This window comes from Apus apus, chromosome 2 (genome assembly GCF_020740795.1).
Source record: "Apus apus isolate bApuApu2 chromosome 2, bApuApu2.pri.cur, whole genome shotgun sequence".
Lineage (NCBI taxonomy): Eukaryota > Metazoa > Chordata > Aves > Apodiformes > Apodidae > Apus > Apus apus.
Window position 1 is genome coordinate 22514717 of NC_067283.1, and position 27473 is coordinate 22542189.

Here is a 27473-nt window from a genome sequence, read left to right on the forward strand (position 1 = left end):
TGAAAAAGTGCTGCTGCTTTTGTCATCAATGTGGTTTGAAATATGGTGGGGGTTTAATGACATGATCTGGCCCAACCTTTACTCATCTGAGTAATCCCTTGCAAGGCCTGTTCCCATGTGTGAGGTCATTGGAGTAACTCTCTATAAACAAGGGTGGTAAGAACTGGCCCAGAAATATAAAAAAAACTTAAAGAGAAATTTAATTTCCCTTTTTCTTTGTTTGCAACTGGTTTCCTATTTCAGAATGTGCCAGTCTCTGTTCTAGAAAAGTGGTGATCACAAATCATTAAACTGTTGCTATTCTTATGCATCAAGAGCAGATTTTAAATTGGACCAAGCAAGCACTCTTTACTCTGTTGCTATTTTCTTAACATGGCAGGGGGAGAGGAATTTATTAATCTTGTTATTGGGGGCTGAGAGAAACCACTTACAAAAAAAAATTTCTTCTTCCCTGGTAATATGACTGTCAGATAATGAAACACCATCTTTATTTCATAGTTTTCATGTAATTGAGTATTCAGCTCAGACTTATTTTCCTAAAAAGTGTGGTTTGATATCAAGATTGCTTCCGTGAAATGTGAGATAACTGTGCAGCCCACCTCCATTAAAGCTTCTTGTGGTCTATCAAATTAAAAAATAATTGAAAAATCAGAGGGTTACTGGCACATCAGTGTAAAAGTAGCCATTGTAGTGCCAATGTGTTCAAGCCTTTTAACACACTGAGGCTGAAATTCATTCCTGTAGAAAGGGCCAAGCTCAAGTTCTTGTGCTCATTAAGCTATTATCTTGCAATTTATTCTAGATGGGTGCAAATGTGTGTCTTCAACAAGCAAACTGCAGGATGGGAGCCAAAATACCCCTCCCTCCATATTCTCAGTTCTTGAGAGTAGTTCCGACCATGAGTTTACTGCTGGCCCTCTGCATAGGAGTGAATTTTACCCTTAAGACATTAAATGAAAGATGTATCCCAAAGAGTTTCTGTATTAATCAAACATATGAGTCTTGTTGTAGGTCAGATTTTCTCATGCAGTTGTACACGTTGCCTAGTCCTCACCCAACATTCATACTGATTTATTTGCCATATTCACTTGCATTTTGGGGATGAAGACATCCTTGCTAAGCTTGTGCTGTGTGTTCTCAGATTTTCTATTCTTGTTCTTCTGCTTTCTCTGTTCCTTCCATTGCTTTCTGCAGGTATTTAAACCCATGGTTCAAAAGAGAATATAATGTAGCTAAGTGGGTAGAAGATGTGAATAAAAACACTGAAGGACCATACTTTAGGTATTTTGTAAATTAATTCTATATATATTTTTAAGAGCTGTTCCAGCATATACAAATATCTTGGGACTCCTACCTTGTATAAATCAATACAAGTCACTGTAGGTGCAAAGGGCCTCTCTTCTTTTCTGCATTTTGATGTCTGTTTTTGGCTTCATGTGCAATTTATGATTATTTTTTCTGAATGTTTTTATGAAGCCATTGAAAAGGGTGTGTGTAGTGCATGCGTTCCCACCATCATCTACAGCTTGTAGCAGCTTTCTCATAATTTTATGCCAAGTAGTGTTTTATGGGCATGAGACGTATTTATCACTAATAAAGTAGTATTAACTTAAATAGAATGTAATTTACTGAAGCAAGTGGTTTCATAACACATTAACTCTACCCACAGTCTTATAGTGCATACTAAATTTTAAATGAAATAAGAGTAAAAAGTAGTGGTATTTTACCATCAGCATACAATGAAATAATTAATATATTTTAATTGGAAAATTAAATGTATGAGAATATACTCTGTGCTCTATTTATCAAACCACTAATGAATCTGTTACAAGTGAGTGTAGGGCTCAACCAAAGGTATAATTTGTTTTTAAAAGGGGAAGGTGTGTATTATTTGATACATTCCAAGTTACAGAGAAGCATGCATGAGGCTGGCCTCCCTGCTGGACATGAATCAGGACACTGAGAACATTTTAGTAGACTCACAAAAGACACAGTTCCACAGCTGAGACAGAAGGTTGTAATCAGCTGAAAAAATCAGTTAGTGTAGGAGAAAATGGAAGACATTTTATGACAAATAATATAAAACATGAAAGAAATTGATGAAGCTGTAAGCTGACATATCAGAAATGAAGCTGAAAGAAGAATTATAGAAACACAAAGAAAAAGAATACAAAGCAAAATCTTTAACCAAAACAGTGAAGGATGGTAAGATGAGTAAACAGAATCCTAACAATAATTTGGTACAGTAGTAGACCTAATAATAGTTCAAAAGGGCAGAGACATTCACTAAACATGTGTCCAGGTGTGTATTTGGGGAAAAAAAACGTGATGGAGTTGTATCAAAAGATTCTAATGAACCACCTCTATTCCAGTACTAGAACTGGCAGATGTTAAATAGCAGAGTTAGAATTTAGTAATTTTTAGACCTAAAAATGTCTCAAAGTCTTAAAAAAGCTTAAAATAGCCACTTCTAAAAACCATTTGTGTTTGTTTTCAAGAACCTTTTTAAATCACAGAGTAAGTTGCAGAAAGGCTTTTCAATGAACAAAGAGGGCAAATGAGGTAAATTTAACAACTGTCAGTCCTGATCTTGGTCCTGAACAAGGAGTAGAAATCCCTGACACTAGACTCTAAGGCTTATGTTGCCTTATGTTGCTGTGATTGTGCCAGCTGGTATCAGCCTGCTCTCTGTGTTGGTGCTTGGACATTCAGGCAGGGTATGTTGTGAGTCTGGTAGTTTTACTGTTGCTGGTTTTAGCATTGGGATAGAGGGTCCTGTTCTGGTGCCTGCAATTCAACAAGCATGTTCAAGAATGGGGGAGGTCTAAGCACAGAGAAACCGTAGGTGGGACTGCAGGGCCCCAGGCTGTTCAGTTGAATGGAGCAGCTCAATGCTTACTTGATCATAAATTCTGCATATCCGCCTGTGGAGCAAAACCTTTGTGGGAAGTCCTTTAAACTAGCAGACCACGACTGCTAACAACCAAAAGCCACTGGAAGGTGAAATTAGATAGACTCACACTAGAAATAAGGTGTGTTTTTATTAACAAACCTTTTTCCTAAAAACACCCTCTCAAGCTTTGTTGTTCAAGGCAAGGCCATCAGTTGCCCACCATAACATAACCTCCTAACTGCCTTTCAGTGTATTTGGGTAACAAGTGCTGTGGTTTCAGTGAACAAAGACATTGATGGAATGGGAAGATAGCACTAGTTTAAAATACGTAACTTGAAATGGTTTAGTTAAACAGGTTTAAGTTCCTGTGTGGATACTCCTAATTTTGTTTTCATCTCTTAATACCAGTATATCTTGATTTAGTAGCTAGATTAAATCGATTGGAGCGTACCCCACCCCTAAGGGTTTTCAGCTGTTGCACTGAGTCTTATTTCTAACTGTGGTTTTTTGTATGTAGATGAGGATTAAGCTGACCCATGTGAGTTTTAAGGGACATATATCAGCAGATTTGAAACATAAATTAAAACATTTATACCATAGAAGCTTAACAATCATTGCCTGCAGCAGTAGCTTTAGAAATGAGAGAGAAACAAATACAAATGTAGGAACTTGTATATTCTAATTAATTGAGGTAACCACAGGGAAGTACTCTGCAGGCACATTATGGAAGGCAATGAGTCAAATCCTCTCCTGGGATTAGTTGCCATGGGCTTGTGAGAGGTTAAAGCGAACAGTTTGTTCCCAAAATTTAGGTGCAATTTTGTTTAATCTGTCACAAACAGGAAAACATTGCTCCTAAGAATGGTGTGTCAGAACATAATATAGCTGGGTTTTGAGCTTGTAAAGTGGTTCAGGAACAAAACAAAACAAATCTTGTTTGATAAACCAGAAAGTCAGGCTGAAGTCAGACTGTCCAGCTGATATTACATTTTAGGAATCATAGCTCAGTGTGTCATCACAAAGAGTTTCTCCATCAGCTTAAAAATCCCCCAATATAAATAAAAATGTGTCGGTCCTAGTTATTTTTTTTCCTAGTCTAATGGGTATTTCTATATAATTACTTCTTATTAATGTTAATAATAATAGTAGCTGGTGTCACTGGTGCCAGAAAGCTCCCAGCTGTGGGGTTTCCTTCTGTAAGAAAAGAAGATCTGTAAAGAAAAATTTCACTTTCCTGCTCAAAATGTAGACTAGATTTTTATTTTACATTCCAAACCATATCTGCATAACCCCAGCAATAAACCCAGGCAGGAAACGTTTTCTTGATTTTGTCTTTGCTGCAAGGGACACTGTTTTACCAGTGTGATACTACTGCTTATTTTTCTTACTGCCAATTACAGAGGCTACTGCACAGGCTGACCTTATGAAGAATGGTTACAGATTACTCAAAATCCTCACTGAATCTTGAAAGACTCAGTAAACATGATAGTATTAGAAAATAAACTGTCAGAATCCCCAAAGGTGGCATTTCTGTAGATAATGACAGACAAAAAAGACTAGAAGGCACCTTCTGAAGCACTGAACTCTCTACACTTGATTTAATGCAAATACTTATAGTAATTTAGGTTCTATGGGAGTTGCTTAAGTATAAAAATAGTTTACAAAGAAAACAGATTTATTAGATGGAGGCCCAGGACTCACACCCAGAAGGAGAATGGCCATTCCATGTCAGAAGGGCACTGGCAAGGGGCATGGAATGCAGGAGACAACAGGCTATCATTTCCCTCCTGTTTTTAGTGTGCTTTGGTGTTTTGGTGGTCTTGATTTCTTCTCAGCTCCTCCTCAGCTGATCAGAGTCAGCTCTGCTAGGTCCATTGCCTTCCACTGTGAGTATCCAGCTGAGGCCAGAGCTGTACGAGCCTTTAGCTCCCTGCTCTCACTGAGGCAGCTTTAAACCATGCTTAAAGAAAAAAAAAGAGTTTTCCCCATTACAACCAAAGTGAAATTTTGGCCATGTTGGCAGACGAGGAAAAAAATGCCTATGATGTCAGTAGGATCAGGATTTCATATCAAGAGTGGAGAAGAGGTTGTTACAGTATGTGAATGCCTGCTCCTGGGGCGTTGCCGTGTAGTTCTTGAAGTGGATGGCTCAAGTGTCAGCCTTTGCCTCTTCTGCAGCCCCCCATGAGCTAAGCCTCCTCTCTGCTGCTGCAATCTATGAGGAAACTTATATCTGTGGTTTCAAAAGGAACTGCATTAAAAATGTTAAAACCTTTAGTCACATATGTGTTTTTAGAACATCCCAACTTCCTAATGTAGGATACTTTAGGCTGATGATGTTCTATAAAGAGTTGAACCCATGGCAGCAGAGGTCAGGTTAGGCTGACAGTACCTACATTTGGAAATGCTTTCACCAGATTGAATATTGATTGAATTTCATTAAATAATTTCAGTCTGTGAAACAGAATCAAGCACAGCTTATGAACAGTTCAGATCTGTCAGGGCCACCTGCCCTGAGTTCAGCTCAAATGACACTCAAAGTCGCAAGATGTTTAGTTGTGTGATGAGGTGACACGTCATACCATCTCTTGTGGGGCAACACTCCTGGTTCGGGTGACGAGAAGGCAGAGCAGCAGGTGCCTGGCTGCAGGAGAGTGCATGAGATGTCCTCCCGCTGCCACAGTGGTTTGTTGTGAATCACAGCATGGTCTCCCCACACTCTTAGTTTCAGCTTCCAGGACAGAAAGACGGATGCCACTACATCTTGCTTTCTGGTCAGAAATAAGAATTTTTGCAGCGTGCTGAAGTGCATGGCTTCAGTTGGGGTCAGCAGTAAGACCTCTGAATCTCTTTTGTGGTGTGTACAGGGCAGAATGCAGTCCTAGTTTCTTGTATAAATTTGAGCTGGAAGCAACATTTGGCATGAAAGCTAATGAATTTGATAGCAGGAGAACTAAAACCCAAGTGAAAGCTAAATGGACCCTGCCCTTGACCAAAACTGCAATGTATTGCCTACCCTTAACCCCAGCATTACCTGCAAGTGTCCCTGAATGCTGTCTTTCTTCCATCCTGTAAATGAGAAAGGCTGCCTGGCTCTTTCTCATTTAAAGTATATGTAAATCTGGGATACACAGCACATACACAATTGCAGGGCATAACCTGAAAGGTGATTGAAACTTCCTCAAACAGCTATGCTTATTGCACAAGATACATCCTAAGCTCTGTGAGCATACACTGCGTGGTGATCTGTTTCCACAGTCTCAGTAGATGGGACTAAAGATGGCAAAACCCAGCACGTGACTGTAGCAGAAATAAGGGGTGAGGCCCTGTGAGGGGAGGGCAAGGTCATTTTTTTAAGTGTGCAACTGCATTCTTGATGTATTTGGCTGTAGCTTTGCACGTGCAGGTGAGCAGCAATGTGCACATCAGTTAGGCATGCAAACGAGTTGAGCAGGCAACTTAAGGTATAGTTGAGAAGAAGGAATGTAGGTGGCTACACTGGAGTTCTGGGCTTCAAAATCTTTTGAAAAGGCAGCATTGTGTTTGAGCTAATTGTGCAAAGCGGCCTGGCTAAAGGCTCAGTTAGGGATCCTGGTCGGAGGACCTGCTGTGCAGGGGAAGTGTTCAAGATGCCCCATCCTTTGGGGGGTTATTGCTCCTTCCAGGCTCGACTGCTCAGGCTGATGGACTGGTAGATAGGCCATGGCTTTCCCTCTCACCATAGCCTTCTCTTGCAGTGCCCAAATTAACCCATGGGAAGAGCCTGTGGTGTGCAGGAGACAATTTTGTGCCTCTTTGTGGTGCAAGGGATAGGAGATACCTTCATATTGCATGCCACCTCCTGGCTGTGATACCTGTATAAACAGCATTTAATAGGACTTGCCAAGGCAGATCTAACACACTCAGCTCCTTGCTCCACATGCATTGTTACACATTTAAACCTAAAGATTTGAAATTCAACTGCAGTTGTGGAGCAAAATTGATGAATAATTGGATTACTAATAATATGTAAAATCTGCTTTCCTTATCTTTCCCCCTTCCTCTTCTCATTTTTTTTTCCTTCTAGATCCACTAGTAGTTTATTAGTGATCCTTATCAGTCCAAATGTGGGCAGAGATGAGGGGACTTGTATGGATAGTGAAGAGCAGGGCACTGTTGAGAACCTTTCTCTGGATTATTGTTTTTTTAAATAGCCTGTTTTCTTGCATGTGCAGTTTGATGCCTAAATCTGTGATGCTGGACGTATGAAACCCTTCCTTTATACTGCAGTGGCTGTTTGAAATTTTCTTCCTGAAAACATTCATACATGTCCCAGTTCACCTTAATGGGTGATCAAAGTGCATGTGCTGAAGGTGCACTCTTCCATGATGGATAATTGTGCCAACCTAAATCTTATAAGTGCTGTGTGACTTAGAGGGTACCATATGAGCATTGTGAGTCAGACTGGAGAACTCTCACCATATAATTTCCATTGACACCTTGTTGCTTGTGGCTACCATCAATCATTGTTTGGATGGGAGACAAGAGAGTGTGCTGTTACAGGGAGCTACAGACACAAGAAATTGATACACTAGTCCAAAATACAAGAATAATTATTTAAAGGTAGATCAATTTCACTCAGTAATAGACATACAAAACAATTCCAGACACAAAAGAGTCCCTGCCTTGTCTGTAATCCTCTCCAGATGAAAGGACCTGATCCTTTAAATCCCAGAGATGTGGGTGGCTGTCTGTTAGGAGTGGCTCATGTGGCAGTTCACTGGGGTCCACAGCTGCACAACACGCAGCCTCCTGCTGCAATTGAAGGGCTTGGAAGACCCGTATGTAGAAACCAAGGGAAAATTTCCATCTTCAGGGATGTGTTCTATTTAGAAGACAGTAGGTAGCAGTGCTCAGGGAGGGTTTGGGTGATGTGCCTGTAGTAGTGGGAGGCCTCCTTTGAAAAATGCCCTCAGTATGCAAAAGAGAGCAAGAAGGTCAGGGTAGCTCAATGTTTGTACTTTGAGGCTTTTTTTCCCTTTTATTCTGCCCAGATTTAGAGCCAAATAGGAACCTCTCAAGTGGGAAAAGTGCAGAATCTCAAAACAGACGCATAAGAGTTTTTCTTGGGTATAAAATTCAGTCAATAATGTGCTGCTGCCTTATTGACATGAAAATAATGCCTTTCATGTGATACAAACATTTACTTGCTCCTGCTTACTCTACTCACCTTGTACAGAAATGCTGATTGCCATTGACTAATCAGTCCATTTTTGTATATTCTCATCAGACTCTTTCTTTGGCTGGAACAATATGCACTGTATGATGCTTGCATGTCTAATAATTTGTTATTAGCACTTTGTATATGCCTTTGTTACTTCACAACTAACAGTTTGGCCTCCAAGTGCATGCTTTTATGCAAATTAACGTGTTATAATGTAATAGATTTATTTCCTATGTTTGTATCCATATAGAAGGTGTGTAAGATATGCATAAAGACACTGATAATTGCCATTTAGTCACTGGCAGAAGACATTGTTCAGCTTGTATTTATACAATCACTGTTTCTATTTATGCTTCGCAATGCCATGTCTATCTTTTAGTTCCATATTTATTCAATTGCAGATTTGGTTTGTTAATTTTGTAATGATTCATTGTATTACAATATAAAACATTTTAAGAAATAATTTTTGTTATGCAAGACAATTCTAATAAGACATAGGACATTTTATTTTTCTTTCCAGTGTTCCTGAAAGCTTAAAAATACCTTTATTCATATAATGAATTAGACTACTGATCGAACAACTTTATCCCCCCAATATTGAGCTAATAATAAGCAAAATACTTGGTTCTGAACCAAGCTTCAGAGTAATGGCAGTTGCTGTTGCAATGCTAGGACCCAAAGACATCACATTTATTTTGTGTGTTTCAACATCTCAGGACACTGTCTCCTGCAAAGTCTCCATCTTCATCCACTGGATCTATTGCTTCCAGCAGAAAATACCCTTACCCATTGCCACCGCTTCCTGACGAGGAGAAAAAAGCCAACAGGCAAAGTGCCAGGGTATGTGTCCCTCTTCTCTGTCCAGTTGGTCGGTGACTGGATTTACTGGTGGTTTTTCAAAAGGAAAGGGAGGCAGATCAGCATCTGTGACTAACAGTGACAGCAGCAGTGACATCTCCTTCACACAGTGATCAGGGCAGCCTTCATGGCTGTGTTTACAGATATCCATTCAGGTTGCTCTTAAACCTGCCCTGAAGCCCAGATTTCACTAGTTTTCTTATTTCAAGCTGAGAGTTTGCCGGGGGCAGCCTTTGGGCTGGGGAGGACAGGCAGCCCTGGAGCAGGCAGCATGTCTGCCTCTCCTCCCTCACCCCTCCCTGGGCGGCTGATGCTGCTAGCATGGTCTGAACAGACACCACCAGGGCTGGGAGAACACCTAGAACGTAGCCTGTGATGTAGTGATGTGATGTAGATGCAGTTCCCCCAGCAAGCTCCTCACACTGTTTAGGTAACAGCCTGTTTTATCTTGGTGTTCAATGTGTGTTTGTGTTCCTTTTCCCCCTCTCCAGCTATGGGAGACGTCCATTTAGCTGCACAGTTTTCCTGGGGTGACATCAGAACTGTTCACTTCGGATTTTATAGAAACTCAGTATCACTGAGTCATCGCACATTCATCTGCTCTTCAAACAACTCAAAAGATCAACGGAGGTGCCCGTCATCACCGTGAGAAGCTCCTCTCACCTGGAAGGGAAAAAAGCAGTCTTGTTTTTTCTTTCTTTTTTGTCGACTAGTATTTTATGGATTTTATGAACAACCAAAATCATAACAAATGAACAGTGGATAATTAGCCCGGACGTGACAAGGCTATTCCGCATGATGACAGATACACTTTCCTAGAGTCCCAGCTGCAGTCCCTTTGCCAGTCCTGTGTAAGAGAGGTTTTTCTCTGCTTTAATTCAGTCCCGAGTCAGACTAGAGTGGAACTGGGAATGCGCCTCCTGGAGAGCCCAGCCGATGTAAACTTGTACACTGTATGCATGAACCTTGTGTTCTTTACTTTTCACATGTAAGGGATAAACAACGTACCGTAGTAGGAATTAGCATGCAGGAGTAAGAAATACAGGCTTTTTTTGTGACAGGATTTCAGTGTTTGGAAGGCAACTATTTGACACAAACGTCAAACAAACAAGAAATATATCTTTTTTTTTAACCTTATGTGTTTATAATCTCAGTATACAGGTTGTATATATGTAAACATTTGATAATGTCAAAAATAGCTGTTATACATAAGTGTATTTTGCCAAATGCCTAAAAACCAGTCATGACTAACATAATCACAATTCAAATTTTCTAATATTATGAGCAGACATCTTTGGAAATACAGAAAGTACAGTACTTTAAAACCGTGTCTTTCAGAAACTGGTGTTTGAAGAAAATCTAGACTAACTTTTCAGTATCTTAACACTGTCTTGACAATCTCAGTTGTATGGTAGACTGCAGAAACCAGTACAGCAGCACTTTGTTTTAAGACATTGTCAGAGGAGCCAGCCAAAATCCATTGTTAGGTGAGATGACTAGGGCATCCTCTACAGATGTAATGAAAAATTATTCAGCATATGATGGAGACAGTCTTTAAGTGATGTGCAGTCAAAGCTTACTGGACATTTGGTAATACTTCTATGTAGTCAGTTCAGAATGTGGTGATGTGATGTCCTTCTGGTGAGAGTTGCTGTGTATTTTTGATAGAGCATTTCAGACACTGTTTTAGATGGCAAGGTATAGCTTATGAGAACCATAACCAGCTCACTAGATAGTAACAGTGCTGGGCAACTGGCCAGTTTCATTGCTGTCTTTTCATTTTTATTTGTTACTGGGATCGCCTTTACCAGACGCTTGAATACTATGCTTGCTGCCCCTGAAGCGCCCTTCACAATTTTTGGGGCCTTACACTGAGTACAAGGGAGGTTAGCCTAAAAAAAAATGGGAAGGGGGCACATAGGACAAACAAACCCTTTACCATGGAGATATTAATCTGGTGTATAAGTGGATGGTTAGATTTCTAACGCCTGAGACTTCTAAAGGTTGTTGTAAACCAAATGTCTTTTGATGGGAAATGTTCAATCAGTAAGAAACTGGACCGTGTTAAATAGGTTTATAATTCTCCACCTTTCCAAAAGTGACTACGTCCTAGCTTCAGGTAGCACCATTGCAGAACAAAACACCTGATTCAGTGTGGTGCTGTTGAATACCTTGCCCAACAGCCATATGGTTGATTAGATGTTATTGTGATGGGAACATCTGCGGTGTTTCTGAATCTTCTACCTCTTTTATGTCTTTCCTTTAATAATGGAACTCATCACTTGCAGCCTTTTAATATATTTTTTTAACTTTTAAGTCTCTTGATAAAGTCAAATATATGTAAGATTAAATAGAGAAATGTTTAAGGATGTCAGCAACTGTAAAGTATGTAAGATTTTTAGAAGCACTATATTTTATGATTAGACTGTGTCTAGGATTATGACAAAATACTGGCCTTGGGAGTTCAAATTATTTTCTGTCACAGTCGACAAGTTCTGGTAAGTATTTTTGAAAAATATAAATGAGTGCAAGTGGGTGCAGACAGACCATCTGGAAGGACCCAGTCACTTTTAATTGCTTTAGGAAAAGATTCTGCACTTTTGTGAAGAGTAAGTATCTGTCAGCACTGAAGAGTATTTTTCGCAAAGATTTACTTTGAGTGTAGATAACTGAATTAAAGATAGCTGGTAGTGTATAGTTCATGAAATAAGGGCCTGAGCCACAATTGAAATCAATATGTGTTTTATTGGTTTCAGTGGAATCTGAGTAGGACCCTCAGGAGTTCACCCACATTAAGACATGATGCTAACTCAATGGCCGCTCTGTTACTCTGTCATCTGGAAGCTGTTTTTTCCTCCCACATTAGTATCTTGTCTCTAGTAGCTGGACTGTTCATCATGTGCCTTTTTTTTGTATTTTGTTTAGATACAAACTAGCATGTAATTTTAAAGAATCTTGTTACGTTTCTAGGCGTATTTTATGTTTACCACTGTTTACTCTGCCCTTTTCATTTTGCCTTATCAGGAAGCAGCAAGATTGGCAGACTAAACTGGATGTAACATACTGGCTTTTGTGTAATGTTCATAGCTTCTTGTTCTGCAAACAAATTGCTCTTCTACCTGTATTTCAATGTAGTATGTACTTTCAGCTACACTCTTGTTTTGGTATAATTTATTTGTAGCATATGATGGTAGAGTTATGTGTGTAGTGTAACTTTAGCAGTCACTTTCACATTCGGAGATATGTAGTGACTGGAAGTCTAGTTATGAGCACTAATTTTAAGTTTATTTAAATAAATATTGACTTTCACTTTGATGGTCTAGAGTGAGAACATCACAGGACATGGGTTTTTGTCACATTCTTGTGCAGAGAATTTTGCATCTGCTTGGTAACTCTGAGACTTTCTCATTGCACAAAATCTGAACTGGCAGGGCTGTGTGAGACTCCAAAGCCAGTGGAGGTCGAAGAGGGAAGCTGTTTGCTTGCATTCTGTGGGTTCCTACTTCTAGAATGTAGCATGTTGGAAGCTGACAGATTAATCACCTCGAAAATTGCAAATATTTGTATCCACTGTACTTAGTTACACTGGCAATAGCAATATAAATTGCCGCATAATACCTCATCCAGTCTAAAATAGGGTACTTTTATTGTCGCTAAGATCTCTTAATCGTTCTGACTCATTGAAACCCATGCTTTTATTTTGTTTTTTATTTGTATTTTAATAAATTAACTAGTTATTGCCAGCTATGCTGTAGATGCCTGTTGAAGTGGGGAAGTTATCAGTTCTTCTGAGTACATTAAAAGTAATGGTCCATATGAACGTTGGACCTGCCAGATGAGAGCTATGTATTTCAACATGTGGGAGAAGAATATTGTAAATTGAAAATAAAATTAGTATGAATAACTGATGAAGACTGGAAAATAGAGATCATATCCAAATAATACTTCTGCACAATGATTCCACAGCTTAACAAGTAAAAATTTACCTGCTAGTTCTGAATTTGTTGACATAAGAACTGCAGCGATCCATACTATAGACTTTTGGCAAACATACTCAGGCAGTTTACCAGAAATGGTTGTCACTGATTGATAATTTACATATAATTTTACTATATTTAAATAAGTAGATTTATAGATGTTCTTCATTTCATATAGCCTATTTCTGTGTAAGTTGTGAAATTAAGTCATTACTTGCCAGTTATCTGCTTCAAAGTGTGACTTGACCTTAAAGGTCACTACTGTTAAATGACTTAAGAGTTTTGTTCCCAATTTATAAGATGTTGAACCTGCTCAGCTGATGTACTCGTTAGGTAATTTTGATTGTGCTAATGAACAAATGGACTTTTGGGTTATAGCCTGAATTAAAATCAGGAAGAAATTGTGTCCCTAGCTAGTGTACTGAAGTACTTACCTGAATCCCTGTTGCTGGGTTTAAATGAACTGCGTGGTCTTAACACCAATGGGACAAGAAAACAGAACTGAGATAGGTACATACACTGTTACAGGCATGCATATATTGCAAATTCTGACAAAATTTGTAGTAATTCATTGCTTAATGAAGAGAATAGGATGTAATATGAAGCAATGTTGAATCCTATACCTAGCTGTGGTAAGCAAATGTGCCAAACTCCAGCATAAAACTCAGCAAGTTCATTTTCTCTTCCATCCCCTTTCCACTCCTACTGAAAAGCATTTCAGTTAATGTTTAATATATCCACTAACAGCATCATGTCGGTCGGCTAAGATGGAAAAGCTGCTAAGTTAGTTCTTTTCCACACAACAGCCTGGATAAGGTCTTTCCAGAGCTTTCAATATGTCTTTTACTCATTACACTGTAGGTGATGGAGCCTCGTGTCTCCTGTGTGGTTTGGTGGCTCAGTCATCCTGTGTCTTTTTCACCTTCTAGCATTGTTGAAGGCTAAGCCTCTAATTAGAGTCTGTGAACCTAAAAGTTGTGCTGTGTCATATTTCTCTTGCTCCAAGTCTGAAGATCATCCATTCTCTAGGTTATTTGAGTAGCTATAATCATTAGCAGACTCTTTGGGCCACTGTTACTAATAACAGTGTGAAGTTATTTACCTCATTTTTAAGAAGATTGAGCATTCTGGTCATTTCTGAAGCCATTTTTTGCCCAGAATGGATTACCTATCAGACTGCTGAGCTAATGATCCCCTATTTGCGTGGCTTCCAATCCATATTGCATTTAATAGCAGTGTGGGATTTGACTTTGATCAGATTCCCTGAAGACAAATACACATAAACTGTACACAGGTACAGCTTGTCTTCACATGACTGTGATGTTCTTATGTTAACTATTAGGCAACAGAGCAGGAAAAAAGAAAACAGTTAACACTGATTGTGTCGGCACAGTAGCAATACCATATAGGCCTGTTAGGGTGATTTCACCAGAAATAGGAAATGAAGTTATACCTCCTATCCTCTACGCTAAAGAACTCCTTTGACTCCAGTATTTTCCAAGTCCACTTATGAAGAATATTTATGGTGCCTCAAGTATGGATGCTGATGTAAACTAAAGCTTTGGAAACATTAGCTTGTACAGCCAGCACGTGGTATCCCATCATTCCACAAGTTTTCTGTAACTGAAAAAGCACTACAACAGTCAAAACTGGTATGTTCTCTCAGCCAGGTAAACCAAAACAAGCCCTAAAAATAAGCTCAGAACACAGAAATGTCATTTGCTCATACTTGAAAAACTTTATACCAAAACTGACTCCAAAATTGGCTCACCTAGCCAGGTCTGGTGCATTCAATTCTCTAAAATCCAATCTACACCAGTTTCAAAATCACTTTAGTTAAGCCAGTTTGAAACTGTTTGTAATTTCTGCTATCTAGACAGGCAGTGATTGCAGTATAACTCAGAATGAGATGAGGAACGTTGGGGAAAGTAAGCACAGAGCAGTTAAAAAGAAACATTCTCTAAGGGAGAAATAGTAGTGTCTTACACTATTTTTAATTACTAGAGCATAAAATGTCAAAGCAACAAGATATTTTTTCTTCTGTTTCTGTATTCCTCAATAAAAAATAAAGTTTTGGTTAAAAAAAAAAAAAAATATGAGGCCTTAAGACCTTATATAGTATAACTTTAGCATTGAGAGTCTATTTTTACAATCATGTTAAAAATTCTGTATATAGGCCTGACTGACCTTGTTAAGTATAGTGGTGCTAGCAGCTAATCATGCAACATTTTAAGGCTCAGTGTAGCAGTAAATATTGATTTATTTTGATTATTGGTACAAGGACTCCTGTTCACTGCCTGTGTTGAGCCTCTGCATATTTTATGCTTGGAAGTACAGTCCAGAACATAGACAAACTGTGGATATAGAACCTGTTTTTTCTTTTCTTAAGGGTAAAGAAGTATTACAATAAGTAGTGTTTTATATAGAATACAGTACTTATTTTTATTGTTGCATAAATGCAAAATATTTTTTTCAGAATAGCAAAGCATTACAGATTTTTTAATCTGCTGGAGAAAACAGTATTTACAGTATGACCAGTTCTTTCAGCAAAGCTTTTGGGGTAGTATATGCCAATTGGCTCTGCCAGCTTCATTTTGTGCTAATGTTTATCTATCTTCAGCATTGCTGTAAAAAAAAAAAAAAAAAAGGCTATTTTTGCACTCAACTTGCCCTTCTTGGTAAAACATTTACATAGGCAAGAAGAACTATGTTTAACCACTGGGGCTGGGCTAGTATTGGCAAAAGCAAACAATGCATAGTATTGTTATCTTTGCTAGTTTAAATCCTTTAAAAATCATACCTGATATAACAGAAACATAAGATTTTTGATAAACACCAAAATGAAGCATTACAACTTTCTAGCTTTTAGTGTGATATTTTTGTCATAAACATACAGGCACTGGGCTGTTCAAGTGAATGAATCTGGCTTTTATGTAGCAAAACAAAGTGTTGCTTTTTATAAAATCAAATAATTGTAATTTGACGTTCTAAATTCCTGCTCACTTTTACTAACAGCATCACAGTATCCAATTCTATGGGAGTAATACAAATGCCTGTGGTTTTCAATGTTACTAACATATTGTAACATCAGTAAAGTGACTTTCAATGACAAAGACTGTTTTGTGTATTTTTTTTCTCGTAAGTCCTTGTACCTGGCACTTCCTGATTTATAGGGCTCTGTTAAAAAAAAAGATGCTGCATGCATGGGAAATACTAGTAGTAGAATATAGATGCTACTTTTTAGTGGAATACAGATGTGACATTTCAAATTCCAGGGTTGAAATTGATCCCATGACCTTCACAGTCTTTGTCTTAGGGTCCTACTGTTCTCCAAGCAAATCTAAAATTCCTGTTCCTTAGGTTTGCATGTCTGAGGGCAACCTAGAAAAAATACCTGCATTCTCAAGTATGCTGGGTTGTTTGCACAAAGGTCAAGAGCAATCGCTTCACTTAGTATCATATCAGCATCCTTCCCAGAATACCTTTTGGGAAAGAGAAACCCTTAATTCTGAGTTAGAGATAACTGTTTCTCTAAAGCAGGTAACCTGCGTATTCACATTGCCCACTGAATCTGCTCTGAACAGGGAAGCAATTTTCTCTTAGGTTTCAGGTATCCTTTTCTTTTAGCTCGATGACAGCAAACTCTGTAGTCTCTCCTTAGCAACTGTATTTATCTTGGTTTATGGCTAAACGTGAAAGATGATTTATCCTATCAGCCTTTGTGAATACCATGGATTTTGGAAATGCTGATGAAGAATAAAATGCAATTCTTTCTTGGGTAAGCTAGAATTTGTTCCTGGTTTTGGAGCAATTTGTTTCCCATTTTTCTCTGGTTTGTGTTTACAAGAAGATCCCTGAAGAAAACTATTGGTTCACACTGGTTCTTGCAGCATTTCATTGCCTAGTACCTGGCTGGTGCCAAAACAGTAGTTTGGCCTGGGAAAATAAACTGAAAAAGACTTACATGTTTGGTCCTCCTCTTTCATTGCTCCAGACACCCATTATACCTCATTAAAGAAAAGTAATCCCTCCTCAAAAAAACAACCCCTCAAGTATGCAAAATAAGCAGAACACATATTTCAAGCCAAGCTTTTATTTGCAGGTGCAATTTTACTCCCACATATTATTTCATCACTAATTATTATGATTTATTGCACAACAACCTGTATAGCCATGTGGAACTTCCAGGAGGTCTCAGATCATTTAGTAAGTTACATTTATCTATAAGAATGTTACATTCATTATTGCCTGATGCTTTCTTTCATTAGTAGTTGCAGGCCTGTGGTGGGTGCAGAATTTGAAGAGCAAACTGTAGCTCAAGATAAAACGACACAATGACAGAAGGAAAGTGGGGATGAAAAACAAAGCCAGGCAAAGGCATCATTCACCACCTCCCGTCAGCAGACGAATGCCCAACCAGTTCCCAGGCAACAGCTGCTTTGGAGAGACTTTTCCACCTCTGCCCCAGGTTTATGCTTTGGGGAGACTTCACCTCTGCCTCAGGTTTACTGCCCAGCATGACATCATGTAGCACAGACCATCCCTTCGCTCCATTTGGGTGTGCTCCTTCAGTCACAGAAACCTTTATGGACTTTGGTCATTGTGTTGAAAATGGTTTCTCTAGCATTCCGTGTCTGTAACCCAACTCCATGTGCAAAAAGACTATGTACAGTTATCATAATGTGGAAGTATAATCATGTCTGTGTTAATTTTTGAGAGCAGAAAGAACCAGCTTCTGAAATTAATCTAGAAGCAATATGCAGTGGATTCTGTATTTAAGTACTAGTTGCTTCTTCATGTGAGACCAGACAGCTTTGAATTTGTAGCACAGAAACTAGAGACCTAGATTTTATAATATTCTTAGCAAGCTAGGGTATAAAATAGTATCTTCAAGTCATATTTCTGCTCCAAGGATTATTTCTGTTGTTTGTCCAGTGACATACATGTTTCTATAAAAACACATGCATGCACAGTTCTGCATTCAGTCCTTGGGGCAAAGGCTCCTCCCAGAAAGTGCTCTAAAACTACTACTATAAGAAATATACTCCCTTTATCATTCTGGCATTCTTTGTGTTTACAAGGCTAGCAAAAGAAAAAGTATCATTCCTCTGTGGTACACAGAGGTGACCAAAATTAACTGAAGTTTCATTAACTTAACTGGAAAAAAGTTTGAGCTAACCCCATATAGTTATACTGCTCCCTCTTCCCATACGATGTCAATCTTCCCCTAAAAAAAACCCCAAACAAACATCCAAACAAAAAACCCCTTAAAATCTCAGGCAAAGAAGTTGCTTTTCTGTATCTGCTTTCATGTAAATTATACAGCACTGGTATACAGATCACTGCTGTGATCTGAAATAGTCATCTGTCAAGAATTTTTCAAAGTGGACTTTGGCCCTTATGTGTTAGTTGGCTTGTAGAGGCAGGAAAGGCCACTTTTTAGGGCTTATGGTGGAGGGGACAGAAACATTAATTTACACATAACTGAAGTCTGGTAGCTTAGAAGTTAATTGCTAAAGGGAAAGTTCATGTATAAACTGACACAATATATTTTTTATATGTTTTAAAGTTTTTTGTATAGTGACACAAAGAAAGCAAGAATCCTACTGGAACAAAAGCCCCCGATAAGAGCACACTGCCAGAGTTCTCTGCTATGTTCTGTCACATCCCTGGAGCTGTAACAGGCAGCCTTGCACTCAGTGCATGCTGTCACAGGCTGCATAAGCAACTTGAACTTACTGGTATTCTAACTGACCAGTGCAAAATGACCATTCCAAAAGTCATTTCAGTTTGTACATGCGTCTTATACTGTCCAAGACAAAAGAATATGTATCATATCATGCATATGATCCTGTTTAAGAGAGAAAAAGATAAGTTGCACTCCAGGAGCAATTGTGAATACTCCAGGAGTATTTGTGAATCATAGGACAGAAGTAAACACACTACAGAAAAAAATTGGTATCTGCTTAATTTGAGTCATACATAATGAATTCCAAGTTTATGGAAATAAAAATATTTTAATAGTCACAGGTTAGAAGTTAAAGACAACAGTACATGATTAGTTTATAGTCATTGTCAAAACTAAAAAAACCATGCAAGTGTGTAAAGCAACACCCTCATAGAACAGGTGATTTCCAATACAGAGATAGACAATCATGGGAAGATTTGGCAAAGCAAAACACAAGCTGGAATGTTAAATGTGATCATCCACAGCTTCCTTCCTTTTGATTTAGATGCTCATAACACACTGTATGAACTGGAAAAAGAATAACCACGCATTAGATGTACGGTGGAGAACAAGCTTTCACTTTTTCTCCTAAAATATCCAGTGTCACTACACCACCCTCTTCTGCAAATTAGTGAACAACCACCTTTGAAACTAAATACGAAATTTAGCTAACAGTTAACTAAAACAAAACATCTCCTTAATAACAATAAAAAATGCAGGAATACTTCAATCTAGTGTGATCCTTTTTCTGCACAGATACAACCAGGAAGCCAAGATCTACAAGCCTGACTGTGATGTATACCAGTCCCCACTGCACTTCCAACCTTTCCTGGGAAAAATGCCTACCAAGCCTTAAACCAAAAGAAGAAGGAAAAAAGTTCACAAAGTCATGTTGGCAAGCAGTGTAGCCTCTTAAGATATTCTTGGACCACTCAGGTAAGAAGTCCAGACAAAAATGCACAGTAGCATTTTATAGACCTCTATAAAATACAATAAAACTTTTTGAGACAATGCTTAACAAAACTCAGAACTCTTGTGCTCTCACATAAAGCTATAAGCAGAGGGAAGACAGGTACAAATTCAGATCATTGCTGTCTGTCTTCAGTTTTAAGTTTTTCTTTAGTTTTACCCTGTAACTTTAGGTTATTCATTAAAGTTCACTTACATCATCATACTGGAAGTTCACAAAACCCTGCTGGGATGCATCCCTTCTTCTAAAACATTCTGCAAAAATGCGTTAAGAAAACAACAGAAACCAGGTAAGAATTACAGTTAATCCTTTTTTAAAAAACAGGCATTGTACTTTCAGTAAATTCTCCAAGTCACATAAATGAGAACCCATGAAGAACACTGCAATTCATTCCAAGACTTCATTTTCAGTTCTTCATTTTCATATACAAACCTTTGTTATGTTCATAAGTACAGCTTCCCAATTTTGATAACGTAACTCTACTAGTCTCTGGAATAAACCCTGCATTAGTTTAAAGTCCATTTTTCAATGCAAATTAAAAAAAATCATAATCTAGAATTGTTCTGGTTCTGCCTGTTACCTAAAGGTAAAGTTGAACTTCAGATAACTGAGTAATCAGATTTTGTTAAATAAAAACATATTATGGAGATGATAAAACAAGGCTGTAATCCAGCATACCAGTAAGAGCTCTGAGTTTCACACAGCAGGCAACGTAGTCATCAAATGTAATCTTGCCATGAGTGCTGTATCGCCTTGTGATTGCAGATACGGCCTGTGGGCTCAGTCTAAATCCTATTTGAAAATAAAAAGCATACACTGAAAACACAGGTAAGTTAACAGAATCCAACACATTTTTAGTTGGAAATATCACATATTGGTTACTGCGGGATGACAACTGGTGCTGGGAAATGCTCTAAGTCAGTGGCAGAAGAAAGAACATTTCACAACTTACCCATATTCATCAAGGCTTTCTCCAGTTCTTGACGATCCACTGTACCACTTCCATCATTGTCAAAACTTAAAAAGTGTTGCTTCCAGCCATTGATCACAGCCCAGAGTTCTTTAAATTCATTAAATCCCATTGTGCCAGACATATCCCTCTGATTCCAATGCTAAGAAAAGTGTTTAACTTAAAAAAAACCTAAAACCAAAGCCCTCTCTTCAATGGAAATTTGTATTTTTATAATCTGTAATTAAAAACTCTTTCTTGAATACCAATATTAACAATATTTTACTACTATTTTTCCTGGTAGAAAACTAACTCCAGCATCCCACTGCACAGAAATAATACTACTCAAAGAACTTGCTCTCCTCACTTCTTAGTGAAACTAGATAAAACTTTTTGCTCTTTCTGAATGAACTTCATTCACACGCTTCTCTTTTACCTAACACAGTGTAATTGTTACCAATAAAATACATATCCATAATGAAAACAAATGAAAAAAATCACTTTTAAGTTAGAATAGTAACAGTTCTCTCACATTCTAAGCAGCTTGTTTAAGGTGAGCTGACAGCCCTTCCAGTTTAATTTCTGATTTTTTCTTTTTAAATGACAAAACATTTGAACGTGACAATTTAAGTTTTCACTAAAAATCTCTAAGGATTCCAACCTTGCACAGTATACCCAGGTCTTCCACAGGTCCTACTGCTGAATGCCACATCCACCATCTCATTAGATACTCCAACTTGATTAATTCAATGAACAGGATTTACAGGGACTCAGACTGTATTCAGGCTGTGCAATACAAATGCTTAACTCACTAGAAAGGACATCGCCAGTGATGTCCAATTTCAAAAGCACAACAAGCCATTTGCACAAAACTGTTCTCGGCTGCCAGACGCTTCTTCCATTCAATGGAGAGAAAGTCCCCTGGGCTTAGAGGGATACCACTTGTTGTATGGAGATAAGTCACTGAGAGCCTCCTCATTTATCAGAATGATTATTTCATCCAGTAAAATCAGTAAGAACAGAATTTTGTAGTTCCCCAGTTGCAATCATCATTGTACTTATCAAGTAAGAGCTGAATGGGAATTACAAATTATTTCCCAGACTTTGTGTAGCCTCTCATCTTTGCTTACGTAATGCAAAAATGTTTATATTTCACAGTAAAGGATACGTCCAGCATTGAGATCATGAGTCTGCAAGTCTCTAAGTTGAAAGCTGTTTAAATTAGAAAAAGGAAAAATAAGTTACATTAAAATGTTACGTTTAGACAAACAAAACTACAAATAATTACTTTATTTTGCTTTTTATTATATACTAATAATATATTACAATGTATAAAATATTATATAATTACTTCCACTGTATACAGTCATATCATATTTTGGCCAAAAACTTGATCTTTTATTAATTACTTGCTAGAAAAACTGACAGCAGACAATCTGGAGGCAATTCAGTTATATTTGAAATTAATTTACTTTCATCTCAATTGATAAAGGTCTTGGGTTTCAGTCAAAGTGGTCATTTGTATTTCACCATAGACAGCACTTGAGGAAGCCAGTTTTACCCACAGAGGCTCAATTTTGTAAACTGAACACCAGGTATCCTGACAGAGGAATCTTGCCATAGAACTTTTTGGTCAGTATCAAAGCTCAATGTAAAAACAAAGCAAAACACCCTTAAATAATTGGCTGTCCATTGCAAAACAAAACACTTCAACTCCACATTTCAGCAGCAGGTAACTAAGGAGGCTGCGAAGAGAAGTCTTTACATGCACAGAACTGAATATAGAGAATTTAGATTTTAAAGTGGCCCATATGGAAAGAAAGCCCTTCCATCATGCAAATAAATAAAAAAACCCACCCAACTCTGCAGAAGGCACAATTACAAGGGATTTCTAGTAGATGGCATCAGAATTAGTAGTATGCTTTAGGACTAGGGTTTTTTTGTTTATTTATATCATTAACTTACGTTTATATGCTCCTGCAATCCCCGAGTGGGTGAGACATCTCTGTAGCTCATCAGCATCTATTTGTCCGTCCTTTCAATAACAAAAGATGGATCAGCTATTGTTTTAATTCCCTTTCCCAGGCTGGTTATTCCCAGTACCCACTCCCTTTTCAGTGGCAAACAAACTGGTTGCCTGTCTGCTAAGTAACAGAAACTGCCTGTTGTCACCCATATCTGTAATTATGTTTCTTTGGTTAATATTTTTGCACTATGCATTAGCTTTTCCACCCAGTGATGTACAGGATGGCAGGTTTGCTCTAAACATAACTTAAAAAACAAACCAAACAAACCCACATCAAATACTGGTAACGAATGCTTGAGACCCAGCTGCACAGAAACCAAGGTGCAAAATTTTGGACAGAAAGACAGCTTTTCTTAAAGTACTAGTTTTAATTTATTGGGTATTGTAGCCACTTTAGATTATCTCACTGCTACAGCAGGAAACCTAGAATCCACATCACACATACCCTCTTCTCAAGACAGCCTTAAAACTTACTATTCCCAAAAAAACAGGTTGTTTTAGATTTTTAAGTTGTTAGCAGAACAAGCAAAAGCAGAAAGCAAAGAACTTTGAAAGAAAAACAAAACAAGCCCAGAAAAGATACCTATCTGCAAGGTTTGGAAAATGACTCACTTCCAGTGCATCCTGCTCAGGGCCAAATAGAGAAACAGCCAATTCATGGAAAGCAATGAGCTGTCAAAAGTAGAGCTGGAATTCTAGGTCACATTCCTCACACACCCAACATGAAGTTCGGTTCACAGAGAGTTTGAGTATAATTTAACCTCATTCAAGGATGGCACATTTTATCTGTAGATATAAAAAATGATGTGACTTTTGTAAAGCATTAAACAGGGAAAAAAAAAGTTGCTTTACATTTAAAACAAATTTATTTGCTGCAGTGTTTTCCTAATGTCTTTAAATCCGTTACGCTTTTTTTTTTCTTCTCTTTTTTAAGAAGAGATGCTACTAAATGGCATGGTGGGAATGGCACAGCCAGGGAACTTTCAGAAATGAAGTGTCATTATTCATGAGACAAATAGTGCTTAGTATGTTAAATGATATTTAGCAAGGTCTGAAAAAAGATGAACAGTGTTTTGATTCAATGTAAAATCAATGGCAGGTAAAGCCAAAATTGCTTCAAATCAACTCCATCAGTCTTACTACACAGAGGTATTTAAAACTTAACACTTACAGGAAAAAACAAACAAAAAAACCCCAAACAAACAAAAAAAGAGATCTGAAATAGCCATGCATATTAAGCAACAAATCTCTTCAAAGCCTTTGTGCCTCTGAAACAAAGGTAGGATGAGTACACCTTTAAAACAGGCAGGAAGACAAAAAAGCGTGATATGTAATAATGATTAAGATTACTCAAAAGATGCCTGTTTTTTTTCAGTAAAATGTAAGCAGTTCAACTAGGCAAGGCACAGGGGCTTTGCGAGCAGACTATTAAAAGAAAATTATTACTTCTTACAAAGACTCAGTTAATTTAGTAAAGATTTGAAACAATACTTTCGACATTCTTCTGTAAACAAACAAAACTAATTCCCCAAATCTCAGACAAGATCTCTGTTGTGGGCTACTTCAAAGAAAGCTCAGAGTTAATATATTACACTGGCATAAAAGGAACAGAGAGAGCAGCAAACCACAGCCAAAAACTTCACTAATTCTACAATAAGTACTGATGGAAAACTGTGAGATGTGGCTTTTTACAGAGTTTGCACAGATGGCTGTAAAAGCAACTGATAGTTTATCTGTTCAATTTCACTGTCTCCTTACAGGGTTTTTACTTCTGCACAGCCACTGGTCTCTGAAATTGACCCTTCCAATTCCAAGGAAAACATATTAAAAGCTACCCAGTTTATTTCAATAAAATTTCTGCAAATGAAAAAGTATTTAAGAGTTCTAACTTAAGTACTTCTAAGCACTAACTTGATCATACCCATTAGCTCACTGGTTCCCCAGCTTTCAGGAACCATGCTTGAGTAGCCTAGGGATGGTCTATGCTTTGCTGAAGTCCAGCTCCTGCCACCTCCTCTCCACAGGGCTGCATCCTGTTTACTGTTACCTCCCTTTCTCTTTACACTAGGAGCTCACCCGATTTTTTCCAGGCAGACATCCAGGTGGCACCTGGATGCAGAGGCACTTCAGCACGTTCAGCAGAATTTAGCAGGGGCTCCACCTTACCAGAGAAGTCTGCATCACCACACACAGCTCATTCCAGTGTCCTTTACCACAAAAATACACTGTCTACTTATTTTCATAATATATATAGTATATAGACTGTAAGATACTTAATTCAAGGGAATGATGTGGAGAAGAAAAATAACTCAAATTACAGCTAGTATTGCTGAATTCAAACTTTAATGCTGTGGTTATGTCTACCTGTGGATAACAGACTGAGGAGCATAGCTGCAGATTTGCACATACCCTAGAAGTGTGCAATAAATAGTTATACATATGGCCAACAAAGACAGAAGTTCCACTCAATAAACCTAACTTATTTTGCTCCTAAATTTTGTAATATAGTTCAAGAAACACTTATTTCTAGTACCATCCATAATCACACATAACCAGTATATGCCACAAAATTACAGGCATGCAGTGCAGAATCCCAGGGAGATAAAAAGAAAGGCCTAAATTAAAGTTGTGAATGCCTTTTCCTATAAAAGAATAACCCCCCTATCCTACCTGCAAACCCAGATATTGGCACAACTCAAGACTCCTCTTCCATTTGTGGGTCTTTTAAGACCATATAATGATGTCTTTCTTGATTGTGTTTCCTTCTCGCAGCAAGGCAAGGCCATCTCCACAGCACATATTTCCCAATGTTTCTATCTTCCTCCTCCTGAAACTGACAGCATTGCCCAACCCAGAGCTGAGCCAGAATTCAGTTACATTTCAATAACTACATAGTCCCTGTTATATGGTTGCACAGGAAATACAGCACGTACCTGAATATGTGTGTGTCTATGCACTTACACACAATATAGGACTGTTCAAACTGTGTAGTTACTGCATCTGTAGAGCTACACGGTACAGCTGTCTGTAGCTATATACAGCATTTAGGCTGAGTAAAACCATTCTGTTTTCATATTTTTTTTCTCAACTTGAAACAACAGTTTTCCTCAATGCAAGTACTAGCATTCTTCTTTCCAAAAGCTAAGACAGGCACTATTCCCCAGGAAAAAAAAAAAGAAAAAAAAAAAAGTCCAACAAATAAATAAGTTTACCTGCCCTGCTACTGCAGCAAAATAACCATACAAAGGATCTTGAGCTTGTCCAGGGAATGCTGGTCCTCCTGGAGCTCCTCCATACTTTAGAAATCAAGAAGAAAATGAATTTTAAATCAAGAATTCAGTTAACTGTTAAGAAACTGCAGTGCTTGTACTTAAAAATCAACTTGTGTTTTTATACGCTCACCATGCAAAGAAGTCAAACCAACCAAAAAAGAAATTTCTTAATAAAAACCAAACAACCCCCGACCCCAGACACACTCGTGGTACTGGTATGTATATAAAAGGACGGTTATTAGAATTTAAGCAGATCAGCGTAAAACTCTGCACATGAGCAATGCACTGATCTAGATCCAGTGAGGTGTATCTCATGAAGGCTTTTACTCTACTACAAGCAGAAAATGGGGTACTGGAAGGGCACTGAGGCACTGCAGTTATTTCTTTCCATTTCAAAAAAGTTGAGCAAAACAGGTGTCTCGGGAAAATAGTTAGAAGAATATGCATTAACCACAGAAATTTTTAAATGAAATTGATTAAGTGAAAACCCTGGAATGATAGAAGATAACCCTGTTTGACTAAGCTGAACCAATAAACATACACACCGTGTATGTACCCATTGTTTGCTGAGACAAGAATACGCCTGTTTTTGGCCACAGTCTGGTCAGGAAAAAAGGAAGCTAAGCTCTTTGAAGCCGCTTATCTATAGGCCCCATGAAGCAAAGGCGGCGTTACACAAGGTCCCAGCCTCAGGGCTCGGGGGATGCCTGGGGAGCCGGTGCGTGCAGCCGGCTCGGGGAGCGGCACCCGCAGAAGCCACCTGGGCCACCGGCAGCCCCCCCGGGGCACCTGCCTCCTCTGGCCCCTCTCCCGCGGGACCCCCGGGCCGGCCCCAGCAGCACCGCCCGAGCGGCGGGCAGGACGCCAGGGAGGGCCGGGCGGAGCCCCGTCTAACGCGGCTCCCATCGCTTCCCTTTCGCGACCCGGGAGGACGAGCCCCCTCCCCGCCGGAGGGAGCCCGCCCGACACCCCTGCCTGCGCCGCGGGGCCGGGTCCGTCCCTTCCTGCCCGACCTGGCAGGGCCGGCGGGGGCTGGGACCGGCGCTCCGCACCGCGGCCGGGACGGCCCGCGGGGCACGCCCGGCGGTGCGCAGAGGCAGAGAAGCGGCCGTCCCGCCCCGGGCGCCATCCCCCGGGCTGCCCCGCTGCCGCCGCCACCCCGAGCCCAGGCCGCGCCCCGCCGGTCCCCGCCGCCCCCCGGTGCAGCCGCCGCCAGCCCCGCTCACCACGCCCGGGTAGAAACCGCCGCCGGGCGCCGGCTGCCCGGGAAACGCCATCTTCAGCTGGCACCTGTCCCTGCTGGCCCGGCCTCGCCCGGGCGCAACCACCCGGCCGGGAAGTGAGGGCCGGGACGGGCCGCGGGCTCCCGAAGGGGCCGGGAGCTCTGCCGGGCACCCGTGCGGGGCAGGCGGCTGCCTCCAGCCGCCGGGGCCGCGGGCAGCGCCGGGCGGTGCCGCCGGGAGCTGAGGAGCCGCCGCCTCCCCCCGCCGGGTGGTACGGGCCGCTGGCCCGGCGCTGGCTTTTCCGCCCCGCGGCAGCCGGGCGGTGCGGCCCTGCCTCAGGGCCCGCCCGGGCGGGGGTGCGGCGGCCGCTCCCC

At 39.6% G+C, this 27473-nt stretch overlaps 2 protein-coding genes across 3 annotated transcripts in view; one reads left to right on the plus strand and one right to left on the minus strand.

Annotated features, from left to right (window-relative positions):
* Window positions 1-16661, plus strand: part of ADAM22 (ADAM metallopeptidase domain 22) — a 132460-nt gene extending 115799 nt beyond the window's left edge. The window contains exons 29-31 of the mRNA XM_051611446.1: window positions 1195-1281; window positions 8813-8936; window positions 9446-16661. Coding sequence (XP_051467406.1) covers window positions 1195-1281; window positions 8813-8936; window positions 9446-9466 — 232 coding nt within the window. The 3' untranslated portion in view covers window positions 9467-16661. The remainder of the gene's footprint in view (window positions 1-1194; window positions 1282-8812; window positions 8937-9445) is intronic.
* A 2267-nt stretch (window positions 16662-18928) lies between these two features.
* Window positions 18929-27428, minus strand: SRI (sorcin). Of its 2 annotated transcripts, none has more exons than XM_051611593.1 (8): window positions 27103-27428; window positions 25817-25900; window positions 22544-22613; window positions 21747-21790; window positions 20582-20729; window positions 20308-20421; window positions 19825-19883; window positions 18929-19187 (listed from the first exon to the last, which is right to left on the minus strand). In XM_051611593.1, the coding sequence occupies exons 1-8, from the start codon at window positions 27151-27153 to the stop codon at window positions 19161-19163; spliced, it is 597 nt and encodes a 198-aa protein (XP_051467553.1). In that variant the 5' UTR covers window positions 27154-27428; the 3' UTR covers window positions 18929-19160. The 2 variants fall into 2 exon arrangements, with proteins under 2 accessions (XP_051467553.1, XP_051467554.1); XM_051611594.1 differs by lacking the exon at window positions 27103-27428 and adding an exon at window positions 23217-23390 and having other exon boundaries at window positions 25817-25894.
* Between the last annotated feature and the right edge of the window lie 45 nt (window positions 27429-27473).

Excerpts from the sequence above, each read along its gene's own strand:
- SRI (XM_051611593.1), bottom strand. The coding sequence starts at position 27,153 with ATGGCGTTTCCCGGGCAGCCGGCGCCCGGCGGCGGTTTCTACCCGGGC. Across the intron at positions 20,730-21,746 it reads TCATGATCTCAATGCTGGAC|AGGGATATGTCTGGCACAAT; the intron begins GTATCCTTTACT and ends CATTGGAATCAG. Across the intron at positions 20,422-20,581 it reads GAAAGCCTTGATGAATATGG|GATTTAGACTGAGCCCACAG; the intron begins GTAAGTTGTGAA and ends ATTTTCAAATAG.